Source organism: Fukomys damarensis, unplaced genomic scaffold (genome assembly GCF_012274545.1).
Source record: "Fukomys damarensis isolate Sample0158 unplaced genomic scaffold, DMR_v1.0_HiC HiC_scaffold_24, whole genome shotgun sequence".
Taxonomy (NCBI): Eukaryota; Metazoa; Chordata; class Mammalia; order Rodentia; family Bathyergidae; genus Fukomys; species Fukomys damarensis.
Genome location: NW_022900936.1, coordinates 16,692,694 through 16,716,072, shown reverse-complemented (window position 1 = coordinate 16,716,072; position 23,379 = coordinate 16,692,694). Strand labels below are relative to the sequence as shown.

The window sequence follows — 23,379 nt, the reverse complement described above, 5'->3', positions numbered from 1 at the left end:
CTCAAGGGATGGGCAGATTCATCTGAATGCCACCCAAAGAAACAGCAAAGACAGAGACAAGTGCAAGACAATACAAGTAGCTGCCAATTGCTGTTTTGATTAAGAATTAACTCGTGCTTTATAACTACATGTAAATCTATAACAATTATAACAAGTTAAATGGATCAAGTAGGCTATTTTCAATGCATGGCCATAGGTCAACACCTGTCAGTGAGGGAAGAAATTTACTAACAGTTTGGCCTTTGCTCTCTGACCACATATTTCAGGCTCCAAGTCTGAGACTATACGGAAGTTTCAACGTGTACCAAATCAACATTCCTTCGGACTGTGCTTCATAATTTGCAGTAGTTATAGATCAATCCACATGAGCCACAATTTTTGATGAGCTATTATACCTTTCCTTTCATGATTTATTTTCTAAGGAAGCCTATGCTATAGATGGCAGAAGAACTGTTAATAAAGAATAATGGAGCTTATTTAGGAAATACGCTGCAAAATTCACTTCTGAGCAGAACAGCAAGAGGCAGATTAACATTCCTTCCAAACTTTGTTTCACACACGAACAAATCTATCTCATTCCAAGTTAGTCTTTATAGAAACATATTTCAAAATTAATCGCAATCTGGATTCATTTTCATATTCAGGGTGGCAAACATCACTGTGGGTTTTTTCTCCACTTTTAAAAAATATGAACCATAAAGGCAGCTGTTTGTGAAAAACAGAATACCCAGCCCTTGTTACAGTCCAAAATCATTGTTTGTTTCCAAGACTTTACAAAAATCGGGACACATCTGTTGTCATGTTCCCTGCCAGGAAATAAGTGTTACAAGCACCACTGTGGTCTGACTTTACCCCCACTCATATGTTGTAGGGTTTTTGTTGTTGTTATTGTTTAAAATTACAAGGCCATACACAATAGTTAGCAAGTTGGGAAAATAACTGTAGAACAGCAGTGGCTCATCACAGAAATAGGCAGGACTTGGTCTGAGAGACCCTGCCTGCCTCACACTTCATCTATCTGCTCGAGGTGACCATACATACAAGCTTTGGGCATGTCATAGTCATCACAGTTTGAGCAAAAGCTCACAAGGAATTCCTGAAATCTCAACAAAACTTGGAATAAAATGACTGGGCGCTAAATCAATTCTCCTGCTAGTTCCAAATACTGACCTTCCTAAATGCGGCTCAAGGTAAAATCATCTCATAGCAAACACCTGGTTCTAGTATAGTGTTGTTTAAGCTTCATTTAAAAAAACTATATTAGTAATATTCCCCAGAAATGATCTATAGATACAATGTAATTCCTTTTTTTTATAGTGGGAAAGAAAATTTTGAAATTCATGTGGAAATGAAACAGTCAAATCAATTTTGATAAATACTAAAGGTAAAGGTCTCACAGTTGTTAACTTAAAATTACTACAAACCTACAGTAATCAAAGTAGTGTGGTGATAAAATAAAACAGGCATATATCTATTGAAGGAACAGAACTGAGAGCAAGAAAACCTATGGAGAGCTGAATTTAGACAAGGGTGCAAAGATCATTCAACTGGGAAAGGAGTAGTCTTTCTTCAATGAATGGTGTGGGCCACTGGATATCCACATAAAAACAACTGAGCTGGACCATTACCTCACAATGCACATAAAAAATTAATTCAAAATGAATCAAAGGTTTAACAAAGAGATAAACTACAAAACTCTTGGAAGAAAAACGTGACCCTTCATTGAGTAATGGTTTTCAATAAATAGTACCAAAGCAATAGCAACAAAAATTTGATCAGCTGGATTTTATCACAATTGTAAAAATTTGAAAAAAAAATTTTAATTTTGTATGTCAAAGGACACTATTAGGAAAGCAAAAAGATAAAATACAGACTGGGTAAAATATCTTCAAATCATATATTTGATAAAAGTCTAGTAGAGTACAAAGAACTCATAACTCAACAATAAAACGGAAGACAGTCCAACTAAAAATAGACAAGGAATGTGAAAGATATCACTCATTTCTTTAGATTGAACAAAATGATGCACAATGAGCTACGATAATGACATGAAGAGAACAATGTGGTTGATGTTTAATTTGAATTCGTCTAGCAGAATGGTAGGTGGTAGACATTAATGCTTGAAAAGAATTCTTCCTAAAAAATATATTCTTTTTAATGTCGCTAAAAGGGTCGACTTTTCCTTTATAATGACGGAGTAGAAATACATGAATGAAAATATCAGCTTACCAGAGGAAAAACTATAATCACTCAGGAAAACCAAAGTTGTGTTACATTCTAATTTAAGACACGTATGATGTATGGAGAGATGCCATGATTAAACTCCTAAACAAGAAAAGTGAGCTTACAGAGTATCATATCTAAAAAAGGTATAGAGAGTTCAATGTACACAAAGACTCCACTACCCACTACGGGTAAATTCAATGGTTAAGGGCAATGGCCTCTTAGGACTGTCGGTAGACAGTTGAGTTTGAGCCCTGACAACACTAGCGTTCACATATTTATCTTGCTGTTTGAAAACATTTCAATATGGTTCTCAACCTGTCAGAAAACTGGGGCCACCTAGAGTACCACCTTAATAGATAGCATTCTGAAGAGTAAAAGGCTTTATATGATGATGCATTCATTTGACAATGCATCTTCATCTTTTCTTTTATAAAATGAATGGTTCTGTTTGTAAGAGTAACTATCTTTCTCAGATTTGGTCAAAGATACATGTTTAGATGTAGGCAGCCAAACAGGTCATGCCTGTTACCCACTTAATGATACCGGTGAAAATAAGGGATTCCAATACTATTAAAAACTAAAACAGGAACACGTGACCATGGTTGTAGATGATATTAATAAAAGTTATTTCCAAATGCGTTTTTCAGATATAAGATTTCCATACATTTAGATGTCACTTCTTTTGAAAAACAGAGTAAGAACATAATTCAACAGCTCTCATTTTATTTATCATTTATTTCTCCCTTAATGTTTTCTCTTGATTTATAATTTTATATAAGGATACTTAAAATTCTCAATAGTACTAAATGTTCTATGTTGTTAGATTGAGAAGTTCTGCAAATATTCTATTTTAAACCTAGTCTAGTTTGGACTACATTAATGGACTTATAAGGAGTAGAAAATGGAAGCTGTCTTTGAAATAAGCATGCTGCATTTCTCCAGAAAAGTGGGAAGTCTTATCAAGAGGCTACCATAAAACTGCAATAAAAAATAAGCAATTCCTTGATTCCCTGCCACATTTTTGATAACAACCCCATTAACTATGGATTTGTTCAGCCAGAGAGCTTTCCTGCATCAGTTTATAATAAGTCAAGTTTTTATTAATTTTGAATGCTGAAAGAAAATAATAAAACCGAGATATGAAACAATTATGTCTTCCTTCCCTTTTCCTTCCTTCTGCCTATTTCACAAATTTGTCATTACAGCATTCTGTAAAGCAGCCATCTCTAAATTGACAGCCACAATACTGTTAGTCTTGAGGTAGCTGAAAATGAACTGCTTTGACAAACAACCTTAGCACGTAAAGAAAGAGAACAGAACACTTTCAGCACAGATTTAAGGAAGACTGAAAAGGGGGAAATGCCCCCATAATTTAAAAATAATAATTTGACAAAGCAAAGGTTGGGCTGAACGATGATGGGATTCTACCTTACTGAAAGGGTAAAGATGATTCCAGCAAAACGTGGATATTGAAGAGGAGCCATATAGTCATCAGAATAAGGATTCCATTATTTGTTGAATGAACAAAATAAAGACCTACCCAGACATTTAAAACAGGTGATGACCCCCCAAATAATGCCTTAATTCTTTCTTAGCAAGAAAGTTTCATAATTTGTATGTAAATAACCATTTTTAAAAAGAAAAATATCAAGACTGTGCCTGGGAACTTACAAGTAATATTTAAAGTGAATTAAAAATTACTATGAAATAGTAAAAGTTAAACCTTTTATTTAATAACTATTACCGGGGTTTTTTTGGAAAATTCTCAGGACAGCCAGATAGGTCAATATAATTATTGAGTCACATCAAAGTCCATGAACCAGAGTGATGACAAAATAACATGACATGGTTTAATACAGGACCATGCTGTAAAAGTTAACAGGTCTTAGAATTTTACTTCCATTCTTTACTCCAATATCTCTGCCAATCATATCCATTTTGTTGGCTTGATCACCTGCAACAGCTTTAGAGAATTCTGGGCTATGGAAATAAGTTTGTTTTGTGCAGTGCTTATGCTTAGGGCCAAGGAAGGAGCGAAGGGTGAGTCTTCAGGGCAAAGCAGGAGCCACTTGATCTGTATAAGTTAGAGTATCTATTTTGCAGCCAGAAGATTTGTTTCAACCTTGTGTCTACAGCTAATTACTAATACTGCACCTACAAAATAGGAGGCTGGGCAGAGACGATCAAGATAAGGATGGCCCAGAAGAACTCACAGGAGAGGAGACTAGTAGATAAATAAACAAATAATTAAAGTAAATATAGCGTAAGGCATGGTCTTAGAGGTGGTTACTCAATGCTTTGAACACTGAGGCTGAATAGAAGAAAATGCCATGTGTGAGAGAGAAGGGGTAGCAGAGAGAGCACTGACTGGGGATTCAGGCAGACCTGTGCTTTTGTCCCTCTACTGTTTTTGCTGGCAATAGCGGACTCTCCTCCAGGTTCAGTTTTTTTAATTATAACTCAGGGATTCTACCAGTGAATTCCTCAGGTCTGTCACTCCTTCATACGTTGTAATTTTGTGAAATACAAGAAAGCTCTGCTTCAAGTGGACACAGTCCAATGGGCTCGGCTCTGAGATGGTGATGCTATGTACTCTTTCTCTGAACCTCCTGCTACATCTGTGAGGTGATCCTAAACCTCAAGAGTGAACGTCCTTAAAAAGCACAGACCAATGCCATCACGGACAGACACTCACACAGCATGGCAGTGACTCAATGGCAAGTCTTCTCCCTCGCTCCCTATGCAAATTAGTATGGATTTATAGGAGCGCTGACACTTTAACTGAATTCTGAAGGATGCGACTTTTCAAGCAAGAAAAAAACCATTGCAATTATAATTTATATTTCAGTAATAAACCCAGGCATTTGAAGTGGGGGTAGCAACACGAGACAAAGAAGACAACATCTGAGCTATGTACTGAATGGGTGAACACGCATGATGGGAGCAGGACAGACAGGGCTTGCTTGAATTCGGTAAAGAAGTCATAGGTGAGGGAGAAGAAGTTATCATAGATAAGTTAAGGTAGCTAGACAAACCCATTTGAGAATGAAACAACACATTTCCAGAAGAACAATACCAGTTTTTCACACTGACTGGAGTTTCAAGGCAGCTGAGACACTGTGGGACACGGCAGACAGTCTGCTGCTGGACCTACGGGTTTGGGATTTACTGGAGTTCACAGGAAAGTAGTATAGAAAGATAGAATGCCTCAGGGATGGGCAACAGGGGAAGAAGAGGCTGGAGCCAGACGTCACTGGCGTGATCGACCTGGTGCTCCAGTCACAATTTATTCATTTGTCTCACAAATCTGAATCCAATTCACATCTCAGCCACCTCACTCCCCGGATTGCTCTAGAGTAACTTCCTCCTTTGTCGTTTTTACCCATAATAGAGAATTCTAATTTGGGAGCATAATTTGCAAAAGCAGATACATCTGACAGCATGGTAGAAACATAGAAAGGGGCAGTTCCTCAGACTGGTTGAAATCCTTCAACCAGAATCACCTGCTGCCATTATTTAATTAAACTATTGTATTTCTCTTAGATGTATGACTGCACTAAATAAACATCCAAATTGCTTGTATGTATGAGTGTAAACTTTTCTATAAATGGCATGCAACTGCAGGTAACTTTCACGTCTTGTCCTTTTGCCAGTGGGTCTGAATCCTAGTATCTTCCTCATTTGTACTGACCTGACCTCAAATCTAAAGTTTCATTATTTAGAGAAATGGCAAATAAATGCAAATGAGACTAATGAAACATATGAAATCAGAGACTTCACCAACAGCACAACATATAAACTAGAAGAAAAATATTTTAAAGGATGCCAAACAATGGAACAAATTTTATCATGCAAAATTTCAACCATATACAAATCCAGAACCATTCTGCCCAGCAAGCTCTCTTCGTTATCTTTAGTACTAGGAGCTCACATGGTATCCAAGTCAAATGAATGGAAGTTTTACTACTGAAAATTTTTCTTTCTTTAGGAAAGTCATTTACAGATGGAAGCACGTAAGACTCCAAGTAAAGGATTTTTTTAAAAAAGATTACCTTTCAGGATCTGACATCCAATATATTTAAAATGGTACAATTTAAAAAACAAATAATATGTTCTTGAGCCAGGCCAACAGCAGAACATTTCTTATCTTTTCTTAAAGAAAGAATTCCATGACTGTAGTTATCTAAATATCCTCTATGTCACTGAGATTTGAAGTCTACTGGGAAGCACTATTATTGCGTATTTTGCAACATATTCAAGAGTCTGAATCACCATCTGTTCTGCGATAAGTGTGACTCCTTGGTGGCAAATTTTTTCAATACTGGATTACTCAGTAAAAAGTTGGAATAGTTTAATTAGAAAGAATTAACCATAATTATTGGGTGTGGTCATCAAATTTCTAGTCCTATGAAATGGCTTGTTTCTCTATGGTTGGGTATTAGTAATACCTCCTCAATTAGAGTCACATATGAAAGGAGGCTTAGGACAACTGCAAGACAAAAATACATTCATCTAGGAAGATTTTAGAACTAAGAATGTGATAAACTATTTAGTTTTGTTCTTATAAAACTTTTTGGAGGGCTTTCTTATGTTTATTTTAAATGTAATATGTTAAAAGTCCCTTACTGATTTCTATCTTCCAAGTTTACCTAACAAGTATATTCATTTCTTAAAGACATTCATTAGAATGAAAATCTAATTGGAATTAGTGTTCTTCACGCATGATATAAATTAAGTATTCCCCTGAGTATCCTCAAAAATCCTTGCTCCATATTGAATTCCCCCTTCTGGACAGAGGCATGGATGACACATAAAGCTATTTTTGCAAGTGTATATAGCCTGAAGTGTACTTGAGTCTATCCATTAATACTCAATACTAAAGAGACCACATTCACGGGACACATGCTGCATATTTGACAGTGATACAAAAAACATTTATAGGATAGTATTACATTAGAAAGTGAGAAATAGTATTGGCACGAAGAGTATAAAAGCAAGCCAACTGCTCTTTTGAGCAAGGTCTTCATGAATTTCTGTAATAGGTGTGTGTTCATCCACAGTATCATGGTTGTTTTGATTTCAGATGATGACCTTCATCCACTTGCAACTCAATTAACAAAGGCAGAATTCTTTACAGAGAAGGTTATGTTATGTACAACTGCTTACTTGCTGACTGTCTAAGCACCAAATATCTAGGGTACATATAGCTGCTTTATGTTGAAAGATGTTCTTCTGCAAGTGCCATTTATGAGGACAGGCATTTGGAGGCCTTTGTAGAATCATGTTATTTAATACTTTACTCCCTTTCCCAGAAAAACAAAAAGGGAGAACCTACTCATATGAGATATTAAACACATCATTAGGAAAACTACAACATTAGAAGGCAGTGGGCACATGCTGCCAGTTCCCTGGATTAGGTAACATACTAACTATAGTTACATAAGATGTCATCACAGAAAACTGGGTGATAGATATATGGTAATTCTCTGTATTGTTTTTCCAATTTCTTGTCAGGGCCTGATTATTTCAAAATAAGTTTCATAATCCATGTCCTTTAAGTTTATACTAAAATGTGGCCCAGAGAATACTAATGGTATTTTTTTCCTATCAAAGAGAAATATGACTTATTGAATATAATAAAAACCTCAAGGTCAAGTCACAGTTATGTGTTTTGGCCATGCTACTTAGGATGGGTGGGACAAAGGCAAAGAAGTTCCTTAAATTTTAAATCCAAGGTTTTTTGTTTGTAAAATGGGGCTATTCCTAAGGTTATAGCAAGGAAGAAAGGATTCTTTTCCACTTAAATATTAAGCAGCAAGGAGATACCAACAAGATTGGAGAAGTTAAGAAAATTAATTGCTGGCCAGTATCATTCCGTAATAAGTGGCTCCCTGTACCACAAATATTCTATGGCTAAGTAACACCTCTTCAGTCCCAGGAGAATTAAGAACAGATGCAACTGCGGAGGTGAGAGACATTCCATCCTCTAAGAGTTAAAGAGCAATACGTTCCATGCATGTGAAAACTGGGGATTTCCAATACAGAAATCACCCCGACTTCTCCTCCAGGCGAAAATGTATTTACAGACACAGCATGAAAAGAAGTGCTTACTTACCAACTTCATCCTGAATCTCCTCAGCCACAGCAGGGACATTGTAGAGCAGGGAGAGAGACTGGTTCATGCGCTCATAGATCACACGGAGGTGTGTCATAACCTGCGCCCAAGGAAGTGAACTCCAGGTAAGCACTCTCTGGGGTAGCAATAGTTATTTTCCTCAATAAGAACAGCAAATGAAAAGTAGCAAAGTGTTTAACTGAAAGGAAATTTATCTATCTGTCTACTTTTAAAAGTTGTTCTCTAACTTGCAGCTCAGCTCTAAGACTTATCTTTACACTTAGTAATATTCATATAGTAAATGCTTACAACAATTAATTTAAAAGACAACCCATGCCATCTTTGATTTCTAATATCAAGGCTTCCTAAATAGCCGCTGCTATCTTAAATGTATGTTCTTGTAAACTTTCTGACAGACAGAACATTTCAATTTGATTGGTCATTTTGTGCTAAGTATAATAAATATTTTAAAATTTCAGATTTCTCATGGTTGACCTCCATTTTTAACTTTTCAGAACCAGAGTATAGAGTGTATTTCTGGCTCACATTATATCCAAACATTGTGGTGGCAATGGAGTTTCTGCCTGCCTGCCACAGTTTAGTTGAGCCAGTATAGAGGTTTTCTTTTCCTTTTTTGGTACCAGGGATCGAACTCGGGACCTTGAGCTTGCAAGGCAGGTGTGGGGTCACTGGACTAAATCCCCAGCGTGAGGTTTTCTTTTCTTTGTTGTGTTGGACAGTTTAAATGGCTCCTTGCATCAGCTGAAATTTTTATATCCCCTATCATTTGCCTAACTCAGAAGATAACAAGCTACCTTCTACACTAGGATAAGCTTTGAGAATTTGCCAGCCATTAAAGAGCTCCTGCCATAGATACCATGTCCCTAAGGGGTTCTGGGAACACCTAAAGATTCTACAAGCATACAAGAAGCAAGAACGCTGGAATGTGAAAGCTGTGATGACTATGACCCTCAGGGCTTACCTGGGATCGGATCTGTGCGGCCTTCTTGGGATCCACCATGCGCACGTGTTCAAAATGCTTCAGAGTATGCTGCCTGTCTTTCTGCTCAGCACGAACATACTTCTTCAGCATGTTGAATACATGACGAGGCTACAGGGAAAAAAAGGGGAGCATTTTGTTCAAGTTTACCTATAATACTTCTTCCATTCCATTCTTCATGGGTAATTACTTAATGGGGGCACTTTTTGTTTTTGCCTACAAGACCATTTAGCATTTTTGACATCCATGCTGATTGTCCTCCTTAATCAACATTTTCTTCTCAAATGGGCATATTCCAGTATGGAAGGAGAATAGGTTTTAGATCCACCACGTTTCAATGAGTTCCTTTTCATTCCATCAGAATATTGAGGGGATAACGTATGAGGATATCTTCTACATTCTACAGAAGTAACATTACAGAAAGTAATAACATCCCAGTAATATAAAGGTACAATAATAGAAATAAGCAAAGTAATAGGAAATTTAACTCATACTCATTTGTAGGTGAAAGAACAAAGCTCTGAGACTCTGTATTTCTTTAGGAGAAAGACCATTGCTAAATCGTAGTTATTTTACTTTGCAATTCAATTAAGTTCTTGTTAAGCCATCAGATTCTGCACTGTTTCAGCAACAATTAAGTTTCTTCTGAAGTGCTCCTACTGTTTTTTAATTGGTTTGGTTTTGTTCTTATTCCAGTTGTACATGAAAAAATTCATCCTAATAGAAAAAAGGACTGAGGTCCCTTTGTCTTCAGCAATTCCATGGCTATTTGCATTCTACTGTGTGATTTTTAGAACGATACACATTTCTTCATTAAAACAAAATAGTCACCTATGAATGTTCATATCAAGAGTAGAAGTGTGGGCCATTTGTGCAGACCTACTCACTATTAATTAATGTGTCATGGGCATCTTGAAAAACCAGCTGGGAGGTCTAGAATTTGCTCCCAGAGATGGTGTGTGTTGTTTTTCATTGTGCTTTGCATATTCTATGGGATGAGCCTCTTCTCTGTTGACTTAGGGGTCATCTCCCTACTACCTCAGGTAAATTTGGTGCGTTTTCTCTGTACTAGGCTAAGATGTTGCACAAATCTCTACTGCTACATTTGGAACAATATGTTGAACTGATTATGTTTCCAAGAATGCCTTATGTGAGATCTGCAAGCCCAGATGTGGTTGGTCTTAGTCTTTTTCTCTATTGGGAACCCAACCAGTGGTGCCTGGCCCAGCAATGAGGCTCCATCCCTGTTTGTGCCTGACACAGACTCCACACTCCTATACCTGAGAAAGCCAATGAAAACATACAGTGAAAACAAAAGAAACCTGCATTCATCTGCCTGATTGATTTCCTTTCTTTTTTCCTTAGAAGAAATGTATTCCTCCATACGCCCAAGGAAGACAGACACCACAGCTTGAACCATAGCTTTCGGCAAGCATATCATTACAGTTCTCATTTGTACTGTGACATGTGGTTGAATCTACAAATCAGAGAATAAACTTTCCAATCTTAGAAGAAGAAAAGCAGCAAAAGAGATCACGGAGATAAGCTATAGCAATACAATATATATTTAAAAGATGACAGGTTTATGTAAGCTAACTTAAACTAAAAATGTCAGAAAGTAAAAGCTGACTACTATTCATTGTGAGGGATATTGCATATTGCAAGACTATGTGATCAGGATATCCTTGATGTTTGCTCATTATTAAGCACTAAGGGCTAAGAACATCCCCCTAGTACTACTACTATTATATCTTCAAGGCTGGAGAGAGGGTGGCACTATTGCATTTATCCTTGATGTTTCTGCTGGCCCTTACTAATGGAACTCATTGGCTTACTGTGTTTTCTTAGTTGCTTTGTTTCATTTCTCTCTCTTGAAGTCTTATTATTTTGAAGAAAATGGAATTTTTTTTTCCTTTTCTGCACTCAAACAAGAAAACATACTTCAGGTATAAACATCAGGACTGCTTGTCTTCATAACCTTTTTTCCCCTCTTCCTGGTTAACCACCTCTGAATGTTTCTATGAGGTATTTTGGCCTGAAAAGATGGCCACCAACAAGCAAGTACAGGATGCTACAAGCCCTCTCTGGCCTTGATGTTACATCAAGCAAATCTCAGTTGGAAGAATGGGGAGAGGACACGCTTGTTGACTAGCATCTGGTTTCTTCCTCTTTTTCTTCCACTCTCCATACACCATTCATTCTCATTTGCTAATTATTAATGTTAACTTTCACTTTAAAATAAACATGAAAGTCTCAATTTTCCTATCTTTGCAATTCAGACAGTAATGTCTTTCAAAGTGAGAGTACTGGAGAATTAAAAATGTTCTGTGTTGTTACCCAACAGAATGCTGGGTTCATTGCAGATACTCAATACATATATATTTCTTCTACTTAGTCCTTGCCTCCAATTCCTACCCCACTGCCTCTAAGTGACAACAGTTCAACATTCATTGGTTTTTAGGAAGGAGATAGTGTCTGAGGTGCTTTATACATGGTAACCCATCAAATTCATCGCAGCCCTATCACAGGGAGAATTTATCTTTCCACCTTTCAGATGAAGCACAAGGAGCAATAAGGCTGAGATTACAGAGGTTACATGCTGGCCTACAGTGACACAGTAGGTCAGTATTGGGCCACAGAGCCCCTTCTACTGATCACTAGGTGATCCTGCCTTCCAAGGAGAATCTAACATGGACCAAGCTAAAGACAACTCTTCAAAGTCACTAATAAAGACTTGACAAAGACACAACTGCATAGTTAGAAATGAGAGTGTGTTCTAGGGGTCCTGCCTAAATTTCTAGTTCTTTTAAAAGAGCTCAGGTACAGCAGTCACCCCTTATCCATGGAGGATATATTTGAAGACCTTCAGTGGATGTCTGAAATCTCAAAGAGTAATGGATCCCGTGTAGATAGATTATTATTTTTCCTATACATAAATAGCTAAGATAAAAATTAATTTATAAATCAGTCACAGGAAGAGATTAACAATAATAAAAAGTAATGATAACATCTTGTAATAAAAGTTAACACTTACAAATAGTCTATTTCTGGAATTTTCTATTTAATAATTTTAAGTCATATTTTGCTGAGGTAAAAAACATCACAGAAAAATAAGACAATTCATAAGGGAGGATAACAGTAATACCGTATTGGAGCATACTGATATCAGCTCTTAATTGTGCAGAGCTGTCAGATTTAGCCCGTTCAATCTCTCATTACTATCTTTGATTTTTGGCACTTGGCTATTCTCAGCTAATGTCTCAGAGGTAGGGAGAAGAAACAGCAAGACAGGCATGTCCTCTATCAATCTGATTGAAGATTACTGGAGAGTGATTCAAAGTATTAGTTAGAAGATGGGCTTCAGTGACACTCATGGATTCTAGCACTGAATTCACTGTTATCTTGGATTAAGATGGGTAACTACAAATATGTCTTCTTGTTTTCAAGTGCTTATCTCATTCAACACTGCCATCTCTTTATGCTTCAGAAACACATCTAGAAATACATTCTTAACTTACCCTGAAAATCCTGTGTTTTTGATCATGAAACGCTAGCATGCTACGCTGTGAGGATTCCCCAGGCTTCACTTGCTGCAGGGTTAATGAGCCCTGGGAACCCAGAATAAGCTCTGCCCTCCTCATTGTGTGTGGGCCCAGACACACGCTGTGTGTGCAAATACATCAACAAAAGCGTTTTCTTCCTAGTGTCAAATTGAGAACAAGCAAAGCCTAGGGACATCAGATAATTCAGAAGACTTTAGCACAGCCCTCAATAAATGAGCTGCATGATTCTGCTTGGTTGCTCTAACCATGTAAACACATTTCTAGCAATCATGCTTAGAAATGAAAAAGAAGAAACGGATTAGCACCTGTGACAGAGTTGTTAGATAAACAAACAAACAAAAAAAGGTGGTTGTGCCTGCCTACATCTAAAAAATGAACACCATTTTTAGTTAAGAAAAACAGCCTTCTTTTCCTGTATTTTTATATTTTCATTTACTTTCAGTTGAAAGTAAAAAGAGCTCTGCTTTTGGTGTATGATTCATGTATATTTCATTAAAAAAATTATTGCCTCACAACTTTGCAGCCCAAACAGAGAATCCTCATGGCTGAGAACTAATTATTTCTAGAGCTATATTATTTTTTCAGAGTAACAGGGAAACGATTATCTGGGGAGGTTTATTATACCAGAACAAAGATGAATTTCCTAAATTTTAATTAAAAGGCAGAAACATTCATACAAGGATGGTAGGGAAAAAAACTGATATCTCTATAAGAATTTATCGTTATCTGTAAGGATATAGAAATAATTTCTTTTTCTTAAAATAACTGCTATTAAATGTCAGAGTACTGCCATATCATTTACCTTTAAGGTTAGATTATCCATGCTAAGAATATTGTTTAAAAAGTTTAAAAAACACTTTTTAACTTGTATGTATATAATTTCAATTGCCCTCAAGTTTTTAGATTTTCCATAACTAGCAGTAATTTTTCTAGCAAATTCCTCTTGCTTTATAGTCAAGAAATTTGTATATTAATGTTAAAATCTCATAGCGATGGCACTGGAGGGCTAATCTGAAACTTACAGTGAAGAGTAAAGAAAATGGAAGATCTTCCCTGGGGAAGTAATTATATGCAATCCTTTTTATTGTCATTACTGTTTTTGAAAGAGTATTTATCTCTGAATCATATTGGTTATTAGCAACCAATATGGCACATTTCAGTTTGCACTAAATTCACCTTGGAATCACACTGTCCTTAAAAAAAATCATTCAAAATCAATTTTTTAAAGAACTAACAACAGGCATTATTAAAATGGATTAGATATCATCTACGAGGAGAGAAAAAAGGAAAATAATTAACCTGAGAATAGAAGATCCACTTTTTGAGACATGAATTATTTTCCTCTTTGGGAACAAAAATGTAACTCATTTCTACCTGCTGCTACCTTTCTTGGCACGATCTGGATGCTAATAAATATCGGTTAATTAAATTAAACAATGACCTAAAGCTAAATACAATTTCAGAAATGGTTCCAGGAGAGTAGAATATTCTTCATGTACTTTATTCAGGACAATACGCATCTCTTTGATTAGAAGGGCAGCATTCCCAATTTTCATGAAATTACAAACCCACCTGATGCATTTATGTACCCAGCATGCCAAGGATCTTTGTGACATTAAACAGAACTTGTTCCAGAAAAATCATTAATGGATTCAACAGCATATTCAAACGATTTTTAACAAAAAGATTCATTTCACTAATTCCAAAAGATAATCATTTATTGTCTCTTTGTATTTTAATACTAGGTTGATGCTAGTGATTTTGAAGGGAATGCCATGGCCTTTCATTATAAAGGTGATTTTAAAAATTAAATTCTGTACTTCTCAGCTGTGTTATCTTTTCCATTTGGTTCTTTTACGTAATTTTCTCAAATCACGTTTCCCTGGGACATGGAATGAATGACATACATTTAACTGACTGGTGATGAGTAGGCCTCATCAGTGGCAATCATGCCTGAATATGTAGCTTTCTACTCCACAGTTCACATGGGAAGCATATTAAAACAAGACTGCTCAGCCCAAATGTTCCACTCTGTAGCTTTATGTTTCATCTAGAAATCCTGCGTCTTATCATAATAGACACTTGTGCCTTAAACCTTTTCCTGATGGGAGTGAGTGAACTGTTAAGAGCTTTTAACAGCCCTGGGCATAATTCTGCCAAGACGCAGGAAGTAAATCAATTACTTTATGGGGAGCACCCTAATCTTTCCAGGTCACAAGGGAGAATTAAATTGTACCCTAGTAGTTTCCAAAACTGTTACTAGAAGTTAATTATTTACCAAGAAAAAATGCAATTCTCTCCTGTTTTTATAGATAGGTTTAAGATCACAATTTTCAGTTTAATACTTCAGATTTCAAGAAATCTTGAACATATAAAATAAAATAAAATATAAAATGCATGTATGCAGGCTTAAAGGCCTACTTTAAGAGAGGCGACTCTCCATATGCTTGAGAAAATCTTAAATCGGGTTTATTTCGTCATTTTGGCTCTCAAAGTTTCAAATGCATTCCAACTATTGTAAGAAAAACCTGGAAAAAATTAAAAACCAAACTAAAAACACATGCATAAAACAACTGTGGAACCTTCAATGGGAACCTTTGGATCACATCCTCTTGTTTTTTAAAGCTAGGAGTTGAATGCAAGTTTTAAAGTCCATTACAAAACTGACATATCAATTTTTCTTCAGAAAAGCATACAAGTGACTTTAGTTTAAACATGATCATCACAGGGCAGTAACTCTGCACTGGGTGGAACACAGAAGTTTGGACAAAAGGACACAGACAATGGCAGATTTTCATGCCTGTGATGTCTAGACGTCCTCCCAAAGACTCCTGCAGTCATAGGTGGGGCTTTTTCAGGGGTTGCTGGATCTATAGTGTGTGATGCTGGGTTTAAGAGTGTGTATTAAATTACTCCACTGATTGGTTTGACAGTATTCTGAGTATGGGTAATGGGAAGGCCCACGGGGTGTAAGGGCGACCTGCCCAGAGGAAATGTAGCCTGGATATAATATAAGGGTCAGAAAGAGGGTTAATGTTGTTGCTCCTATGCTACTTTGCTGCCTTCTGCCTGCCATGAACTGTTTCTCCTCTGCAATGCTACCCTGCCTTGGAGCCAGCCAACTATGGACTGAAACCCCAACAAACAGAACCCAATGAATCTTTCTTGGTATTTTGTCTTAGCAATGAGAAAGTAACTTAGACAACATCCTTCCCTATTCACAATGTTTCTTACTTTTTTGGGGGGGTACCAGGGATCGAACTTGGGTCCTTGCACTTGTGAGGCAGGTGGCAGAACCAGAGCTAAATCCCCGGCCCTGTTTCTTACTTTTGATAACATGGAAACATTAGGAGAGGAAGATACTGCAACAAACCATTATTCTGTGTTTCTTTCCATGCCAAGGCAAATCCAAGCATGCACCAACAAGTTACCCTACCTTCCCTTCCAGGATATCCAGTGTACTATTCTGGCTCTGACTTTGTGCTGTAACAGAATTCAGAAGCAGCCAGCAGAAGGCAAAGTCACCCATTCTTGGTTTCATCTTACACATGGACACAGATCACAAAGACCTCCATGTGTTCTACACCAACCATCTTTCTCCTCTTAGGGAGAAAGACATCTTCCTACTGCACAGTTTTGTCTCAAGCTTCGCCAATCCTCTTTTTTTATGGCTAAGAAATGCTGGGCAAATGTTAATTACAAAAGAGTAGAAAAATTAACCTCCATTTGCAGATGGAAGAAGAATCCCTTTATTAAGTTGCATGTTTCTGGTTACAGGTCATACAGAGGGGAAACCTGGGAATTCAATATGAGTATTCATACAATAATATAAAATAGAAATGAGAAAATGAAAAAATAAAAACTGAACATAAGAATGGTTTTAACCCTCTGTCATATGTAAGTGAACTTTCATCAAAACTAGGATGTTTTACAATTCTTTTCTGGGATATTCTGAATAACTTACTTTAGTTGTAGAAACTGCAGCTATAAATTAGTAAAGACAGCATACAGAACTGAAATTTAGCACTTGACTTAACTCCATAATTCATGCCTTTGGAAACATTTAGCAGACAATAGAGACAGAGCCGAACCATGATCTTCAACACAGAGTACAGAAAGACCAGAAATTATTTGGACTTCAGTGTCTTCAAGTGTTGTTTATCAAGCAGTGAAACATACTGAAGCTCTTAGCAATGAACAGGATTATTAATGTAACCCAGAAGGCAAAGCCCACAGAGTTGCAGAAGAAATAAACAAAAGATGTTTTAAAGTAACACAGACCCTTGGAAAGATTTTTCAAATGGCCTGATTAACAAACTGACATATTCTTGACTTTTGCAGAGAGATGTACAGCAATCTGCTGTAACTTTGTATATTTTTACTTGGACTTGGAAATTCTTGCTTCATATATCCTCTAGCTGGTTAATATGTCCAAAGATATACACATTTGTATTTCTTTTACTTGTGCCCTCTCTTCATCCTATAGTGAGTGTCTTGACTTACTAGGAATTTCATAGGTTATTGATTTAAGAATATTTACATAAGGAAATGCAAGGTAAGCCAGGCGTCATGTCGCATGCCTCCCTTGGGAGGCTGAGGCAGGAGGATTGCTGTGAGTTTGGGACCAGTCTGGGTTACATAGTGAGTTCCAGGGCAGTCTGAACTACATAGTGAGACCCTGTCCCCACCCCCCAAAAAATGCAAGGTAAAGCTTCTTAAAGATCGGATATAACCTAGTATCTTTAAATTGGAGTCCATGGTTAAGTTTCATAAAATGAACAAAACCCTTGAAACTGATGTGAAATGTGTGTGTGTCCACATGTGTTTGTGGGTGGAGGCTCTGTCGCTCCCAATCTGTTCTCTTAGACCGAGACCAGCAACACCAGAAAGGTGAATGAGGACAGACCTTTAAGTAATGTGTTACACATATGTCTAAAGACTCCTAAATAATTGTATCTTCATAACAGGTTTTCATTTTTAAGGAAGAAATAAAAGCAGACATTAATGTGGACATGTGTGTGCACTCAGTGAGGAAGAGCAGCACCCCAGTGCCACAAGTTGTGACAAGTTTATTCCTACTTCAAATATAGGGACCCAGAGGCACTCTGCTGCAAAAGGAAGTTAGGTCACAGAAATGATGTTAGAGACAGGAGAGTTTCAAGCCTCCCAATATGCTCTTTTACATTCTATTTAACTTAAGCAAAAGCAGAAAACACGCATATCTGTGGTTACACCCTTCCCATTGGTCTTGAAGAAGATCCGTCTCTTGAGCTTGGCAGGCATTTAAAGCAAGGTAAACAGGTGATGCTAAGGACTTGATGAAACAGCATGCACACCATTCAGTAGAGATTATAGGATTTGGTTTGAGAAATGCCAATATTTTTAAAACTAGCAGTCTTTAAATTTTGAAGTGCATTTTGATAAATCTGACAAAACTTTGATTTTATCAACTTGCTGTTAGAATGCCTTAAACATTAAAATATCCATCATTCCATATACTAAGAACACAGAAAGTAACTTTTAGCTTATCGTGTACTATGCTGACGTGCAGATGTCTTGCATTTACCTTAAAGACGTGTGTTCTATAAATATATTCTATAAAATGATTGGTATCTCTTTTGCGAACAGAAGTGATTGAGTAGAAAATGATGGGTTATAGAGAATAGAGAAGTTAGCAATATCATATGAAAATAGAAAAGGTTAGCAACTCAATTTCTTTTTGTGCTTTAGAAAACTGATATTTAGGCTAATGCCCATACCTGCTAAAGACTGATTTAGTTGGAATCAACATGGCTAGCAACTGATTATTTGTAACTTTCTTTCTTTTCTTTTCTTTCTTTCTTTCAGTTGTAACTTTAAAATAACACTTATTTATATGTTTTACATATGGACTAAATGATTATACTCCATAGGTCTATCTTATTATTTTATCTTCCCCCTTCAAGGGGTGGTCAATTTCACTGATTGAAAGTAAGGACACATTTTCACTTAGACATTTATACAAATTTCTACTTCAAGAACGGATAATTATGCCACCTTTGATCACTGCTTCATATTAAACACTGATTTGCTTGCTGCTAGAATTCACCAAATAGTATCCCACTAAATCTCAACTTGGTGAAAAAACATAGAACCTCATAGTAACAAAATTCTACCAAAGAAGTCTATGAAGAAGTTTCAGGAATCTCAGGAAGACTTAACATTTGGCTGAACTATTCAGAAATGAAAAAACATAGGGAACAGGTACTATAGAAACTAATATTTTGCTCCATTAAATTTTAAGAATCTGAGTGTGAATCAGCAATAAAAGCATGAAATAAATTTTAGTATGGATAAGATGGCTACAATCATGAGACACTGGAAAAATCAAAACAATACTGGTACACAGACAAAACAGATATTCGTGTAAATGGTTCCTAATTCTTAGAAAATGCTTCTTAGTATTTGAAGTCAGGATAATTATGGTACTATGTAACAGAAGATATAAACCAAATTATATATACTAAATCACTAAAAATTTCAGAATTTCCATGAAATTTTACGATTTCTTTCATCCTTAAAACACTTCAATTCTTACTAATTATGGGTTGCTAAGTTTTTCTAGACCAAGACTTACAACAGAACACTTAAATGGAGAGGCTTTGCTTTAATGGTATAGGATGCCGCATTAAGTTTAATTTCTTTTCAGGCTACAAAGAATGTTGAACAGTCTAGAAATATTCACTTACAATGCAGAAGAAGGACTCTGATAGTCATGTGAGAGAAAGCTCAGACAGTATTTAGTTCCCATTTCATAAAGCTGGGAGTAGCTTCTAGCTTCAGGTTGAGCCTTGACAAAGTTAGGAGGAGGAAGCAACTGGCTACAGAGAGCTGGTTAATAAATGATCATAGTTTAGCTTTAAAAGTTGTACTTAGGTTTGGTAGCTTGAAGGCCTCCACATGTTACAGAAGTCAACCATGAATGATACAGCTTTCTGCGGAATTTTTCTGAGAGAACAAAAAGTATTACACCCTGATTTTCTAAGGAAAATTTTTAGACAGTAAACTACCTAAAGCAACAGCTTCAGGAAAATAATTCTTTAGAAGAGTCACAGCCTTCAACAGAGTTAAGTTTATCCTTAGTGCAAAGATACTGCTGAGTTCTATTTTATTTTTCTTCCTGGAGATAAGTAAGATTTTTATGACTGTAATATTTGAAAGAATATGTATGATTCTAAATAGGAGTAGAATGCTATATCTTTACACTGGGCCATCTAGTCTGTCTGCCTATGGCACATATTAAATTAAAGACGAAATGTGGGGCACAGAGTAATTATAGACAGGAGGACTTACGACACGAAATTACAGTAGAATAAGGAACTAAAGTTGCAGAAAAATATTTTCGCATGACACTTTCAACTTTGGACGTAAAAACTCATAAAAATATACATTAAACTTGTAGTTTCAAAGAGACTGGATACCATCTGTCTGTGTTGTCCCAAAATCTCATGTCTGAAATGCCTAGGAATACTTGGTAGAACTCAGTAAGGGTTAGAAGGATAAGTATTTAAAAAGTGATAACATCTATAGAAAAACGCATAATATTTTCATATATATTCACTAATATATTCAAATAACATTTACTGAAATTTTTCTATTTTCCAAATACTGTTAAATGCAAAGGATACCTTCAGAAATATTTCTCTACGACTCCAGTTACAAGGTGTGACTTTCCTCAGACAATTGCTGACAAGCTCTTTCTTGATTGTGGCTTCCAAGGACCATGTATAAAAATCCTTAAGAGGGATTTAGAATTTTCTTGTGCTTTCCAAAATGCAGAGCTAAGTGTAATGCCAAGCCATATGTTACCATTTAAATAACACTCAAAGTTAGAAATTTTTTAACAAAGTGGTAGGTAATGTCCCAAGATTCCTGGCCCACGCTACCCAGTTGTTTTGTTTTAATGCAAAGGAGACATGTATGCAAGCTGAGGTAAGACCTGATTCCGAATCTTTGGATCAGTCAACAACAATCTATCTTTTTGATAATGAATCAGTTCTTCCTAGTTCAATTTTAAAATGTGTTCAAGTAAACATGTTGTCTGATAACAGGCACCATTAAGACCATGTAAAATCGTACCTTCTGATAAATCATGAAGTTCTGGCAACCCTCTTCGTGCCCCTGCCTTTCCAGTAAAGACTGAATTGAAAGATTCTGAATATGCATCTGTGAAAGAGTCAATTCATCCTCATCTTAAAAATCTGAAGTCCTATCAAGGATCACTGAGCAAAGCTCTCACTTCAGAGACTAGACTTTCAGCCAGACCACTCCACAATATGTTTGCTTTTAAGGCTGTGGTCTCAACACGCTGCTCTGTTCTGGCAAATGATGCCCACCACTTCTCCCCTCAAGCATATTCTTTAGAAAGAAAAGAACCAAAGAACTTTTCATTTGCAGAATTTTACTGAGTATGCCTAGGGAGGACAAAGAATTTTTCTAATAGGAAATGAAAATGCTAATGTGGATATTCTGTTCAAAAGTGCTTTGTTCAGAAAGGAAATATGGTATAGTGAAAAGGCTCTGCAGTGGGCAACTGTGATTCGCAGCTCTACCCTCTCCCTTGTTAGTGGTGTCACCCTGAACCAGCCACTCTCATCTCCCGAGATCACAGTTATGTCATGCATACAACTGAGTCAATAAAATGTCCTGCTACCAGGAGAATGCCAAGAGCTCTTTACATCTGGGCTCGGCTTTCTGAAGTATAACTTTACATACAAATAAAAATCAAAGTGGTGAGAAACATCAGCAGAAGTGGGTGGCAATTTGGTTTAGTTACATAATGAACACACAGAATTCCACTTCTAGCCAAGATCCAGTAAGAAGAACCAGATTGGAACAGTTTCTGCAAAGTATTAGACTTCAGGACAGTGAAGAAAAGGAGCCCCAGGGAAACAAAGGAGTCCAGGCCCTACAAACGTCCAAGCTCACTGCTCTGGATGGTTTCCAGGGCTTGGCCCAAGACAGGAAACCACTGCAGAGTCCGGGGAGACCCGAGAGGCAAGAATTCACCGAACAGAGAATTGGTGGAGGAGAGTTGCTGTGAAAGAGAAGCCACAGATCTGCAGAGTGAACCCTGGAACTGCAAATGAGTAATGATCACTGCATGCATGTGGAAGAAATCTAGGCCAGGGAGCAAAAAAATCACCTCAGAGTAACTGTGCCTAGAGTTTTCACAGGGGTCAGAAGGCCCATTCCCATTATCAGGGGGATGTTCAACATTCACTGTAGATTACTGAAACAGGTCCTGCCTCAGGAAGGGGGAATAATTGAGTATAATACAGACAGAAACTGCTCTGCTCACCCAAAACAAATCTTAAATAAAAAAGTGTGAAAAGCCCAAATCCAAAAGGATCAAACTCATGCCAGGTAACTTAACTACATTCTAGAACAAAGCTTGAGAATATTTATAGTATATACAAACAGACAGCATGCCACAAGGTAAAATTCACAATATCTGCCATTCAATTCAAAATTACAAGGCATAAAGTGATGCAGGAAAACATGAAATATAATGAAGAAAGTAAATCAAAAATAAGCCAGAGTTGACAAAGACGTTTGAGGTACCCAATGGAGGATATTCAAAGTTTTTGGGATGTTCTATAAGTTCAAAAGTTAACATGCAGAATATATGGGGGGAGAAAAAGCCCAAACTTACTTTTTAAATATGAAAGCTAGACTACATGAGATGATGAGATGAAAGTCAGCCAGATGATGTTAAGGGTAGATGGAATTACAATATGATACATTATAATTCATTGCTCAAAACTAGTGGTAAAGAGAAAATCCTAAGAGCAGGCAGAAAAAAGGGAGGAAATCTCAAAATCAGTAAGGCATGTCATTTACACAGACCCAAAGACAACAATTACCAGCTTTCTTAATGGAAATAACACAAATAAGAAGACAATGGAGCATTACCCTTATAGTAGTGGGGAGGAAAAAAACCTCTGTCTAGAATTCCACATCCAGCAAAAGTGCCAAAGGTGAAATTATATAAAACACGGTAGATGTTGGTAATGGAAAGAGTTCTAGAACCTGTCTCACACAGATACTGACAGACAACTACATTGTTGTAAGGGTCTCTTTACAAATAAGATTCTTATTTGTAGAGTAATATAGCATCGTTTCAGCTGGTACATCGTTGGGAAAAGTTAAAAATGTTTTCTATGAACAGTAATGTAACCCTGAAGAAACAAAATAGCTGTAAGCCAACAAAGGAGAAGAGAATCATAGAAATCTAATTGGTCCAAGAAAAGAAACACAAAACAACAAATGAGATAAATAGAAAAGAAATAATATGATGATAGATTTAGATATAGATGTAAGTGTCTCAGTAATCTCCTCAAATGTAGAGTTTTGGGCCAGAGATTTAGCTCAGTGCTGCCGATGCAAGGTCCTGAGTTTGATCCCCAGTACAAAAAAAAAAAAAAAAAAAAAAA

General features: G+C 36.7%; 1 protein-coding gene across 6 annotated transcripts in view; it reads right to left on the bottom strand.

Annotated features, from left to right (window-relative positions):
* Positions 1-23,379, bottom strand: part of App (amyloid beta precursor protein) — a 186,755-nt gene that overhangs the window by 47,098 nt on the left and 116,278 nt on the right. For all 6 annotated transcript variants that reach the window (XM_010608564.1, XM_010608565.1, XM_010608566.1 and 3 more), the window contains 2 exons: positions 9,324-9,452; positions 8,342-8,441 (listed from right to left, as the gene is read on the bottom strand). In XM_010608564.1, the coding sequence (XP_010606866.1) occupies positions 8,342-8,441; positions 9,324-9,452 (229 nt within the window). The remainder of the gene's footprint in view (positions 1-8,341; positions 8,442-9,323; positions 9,453-23,379) is intronic.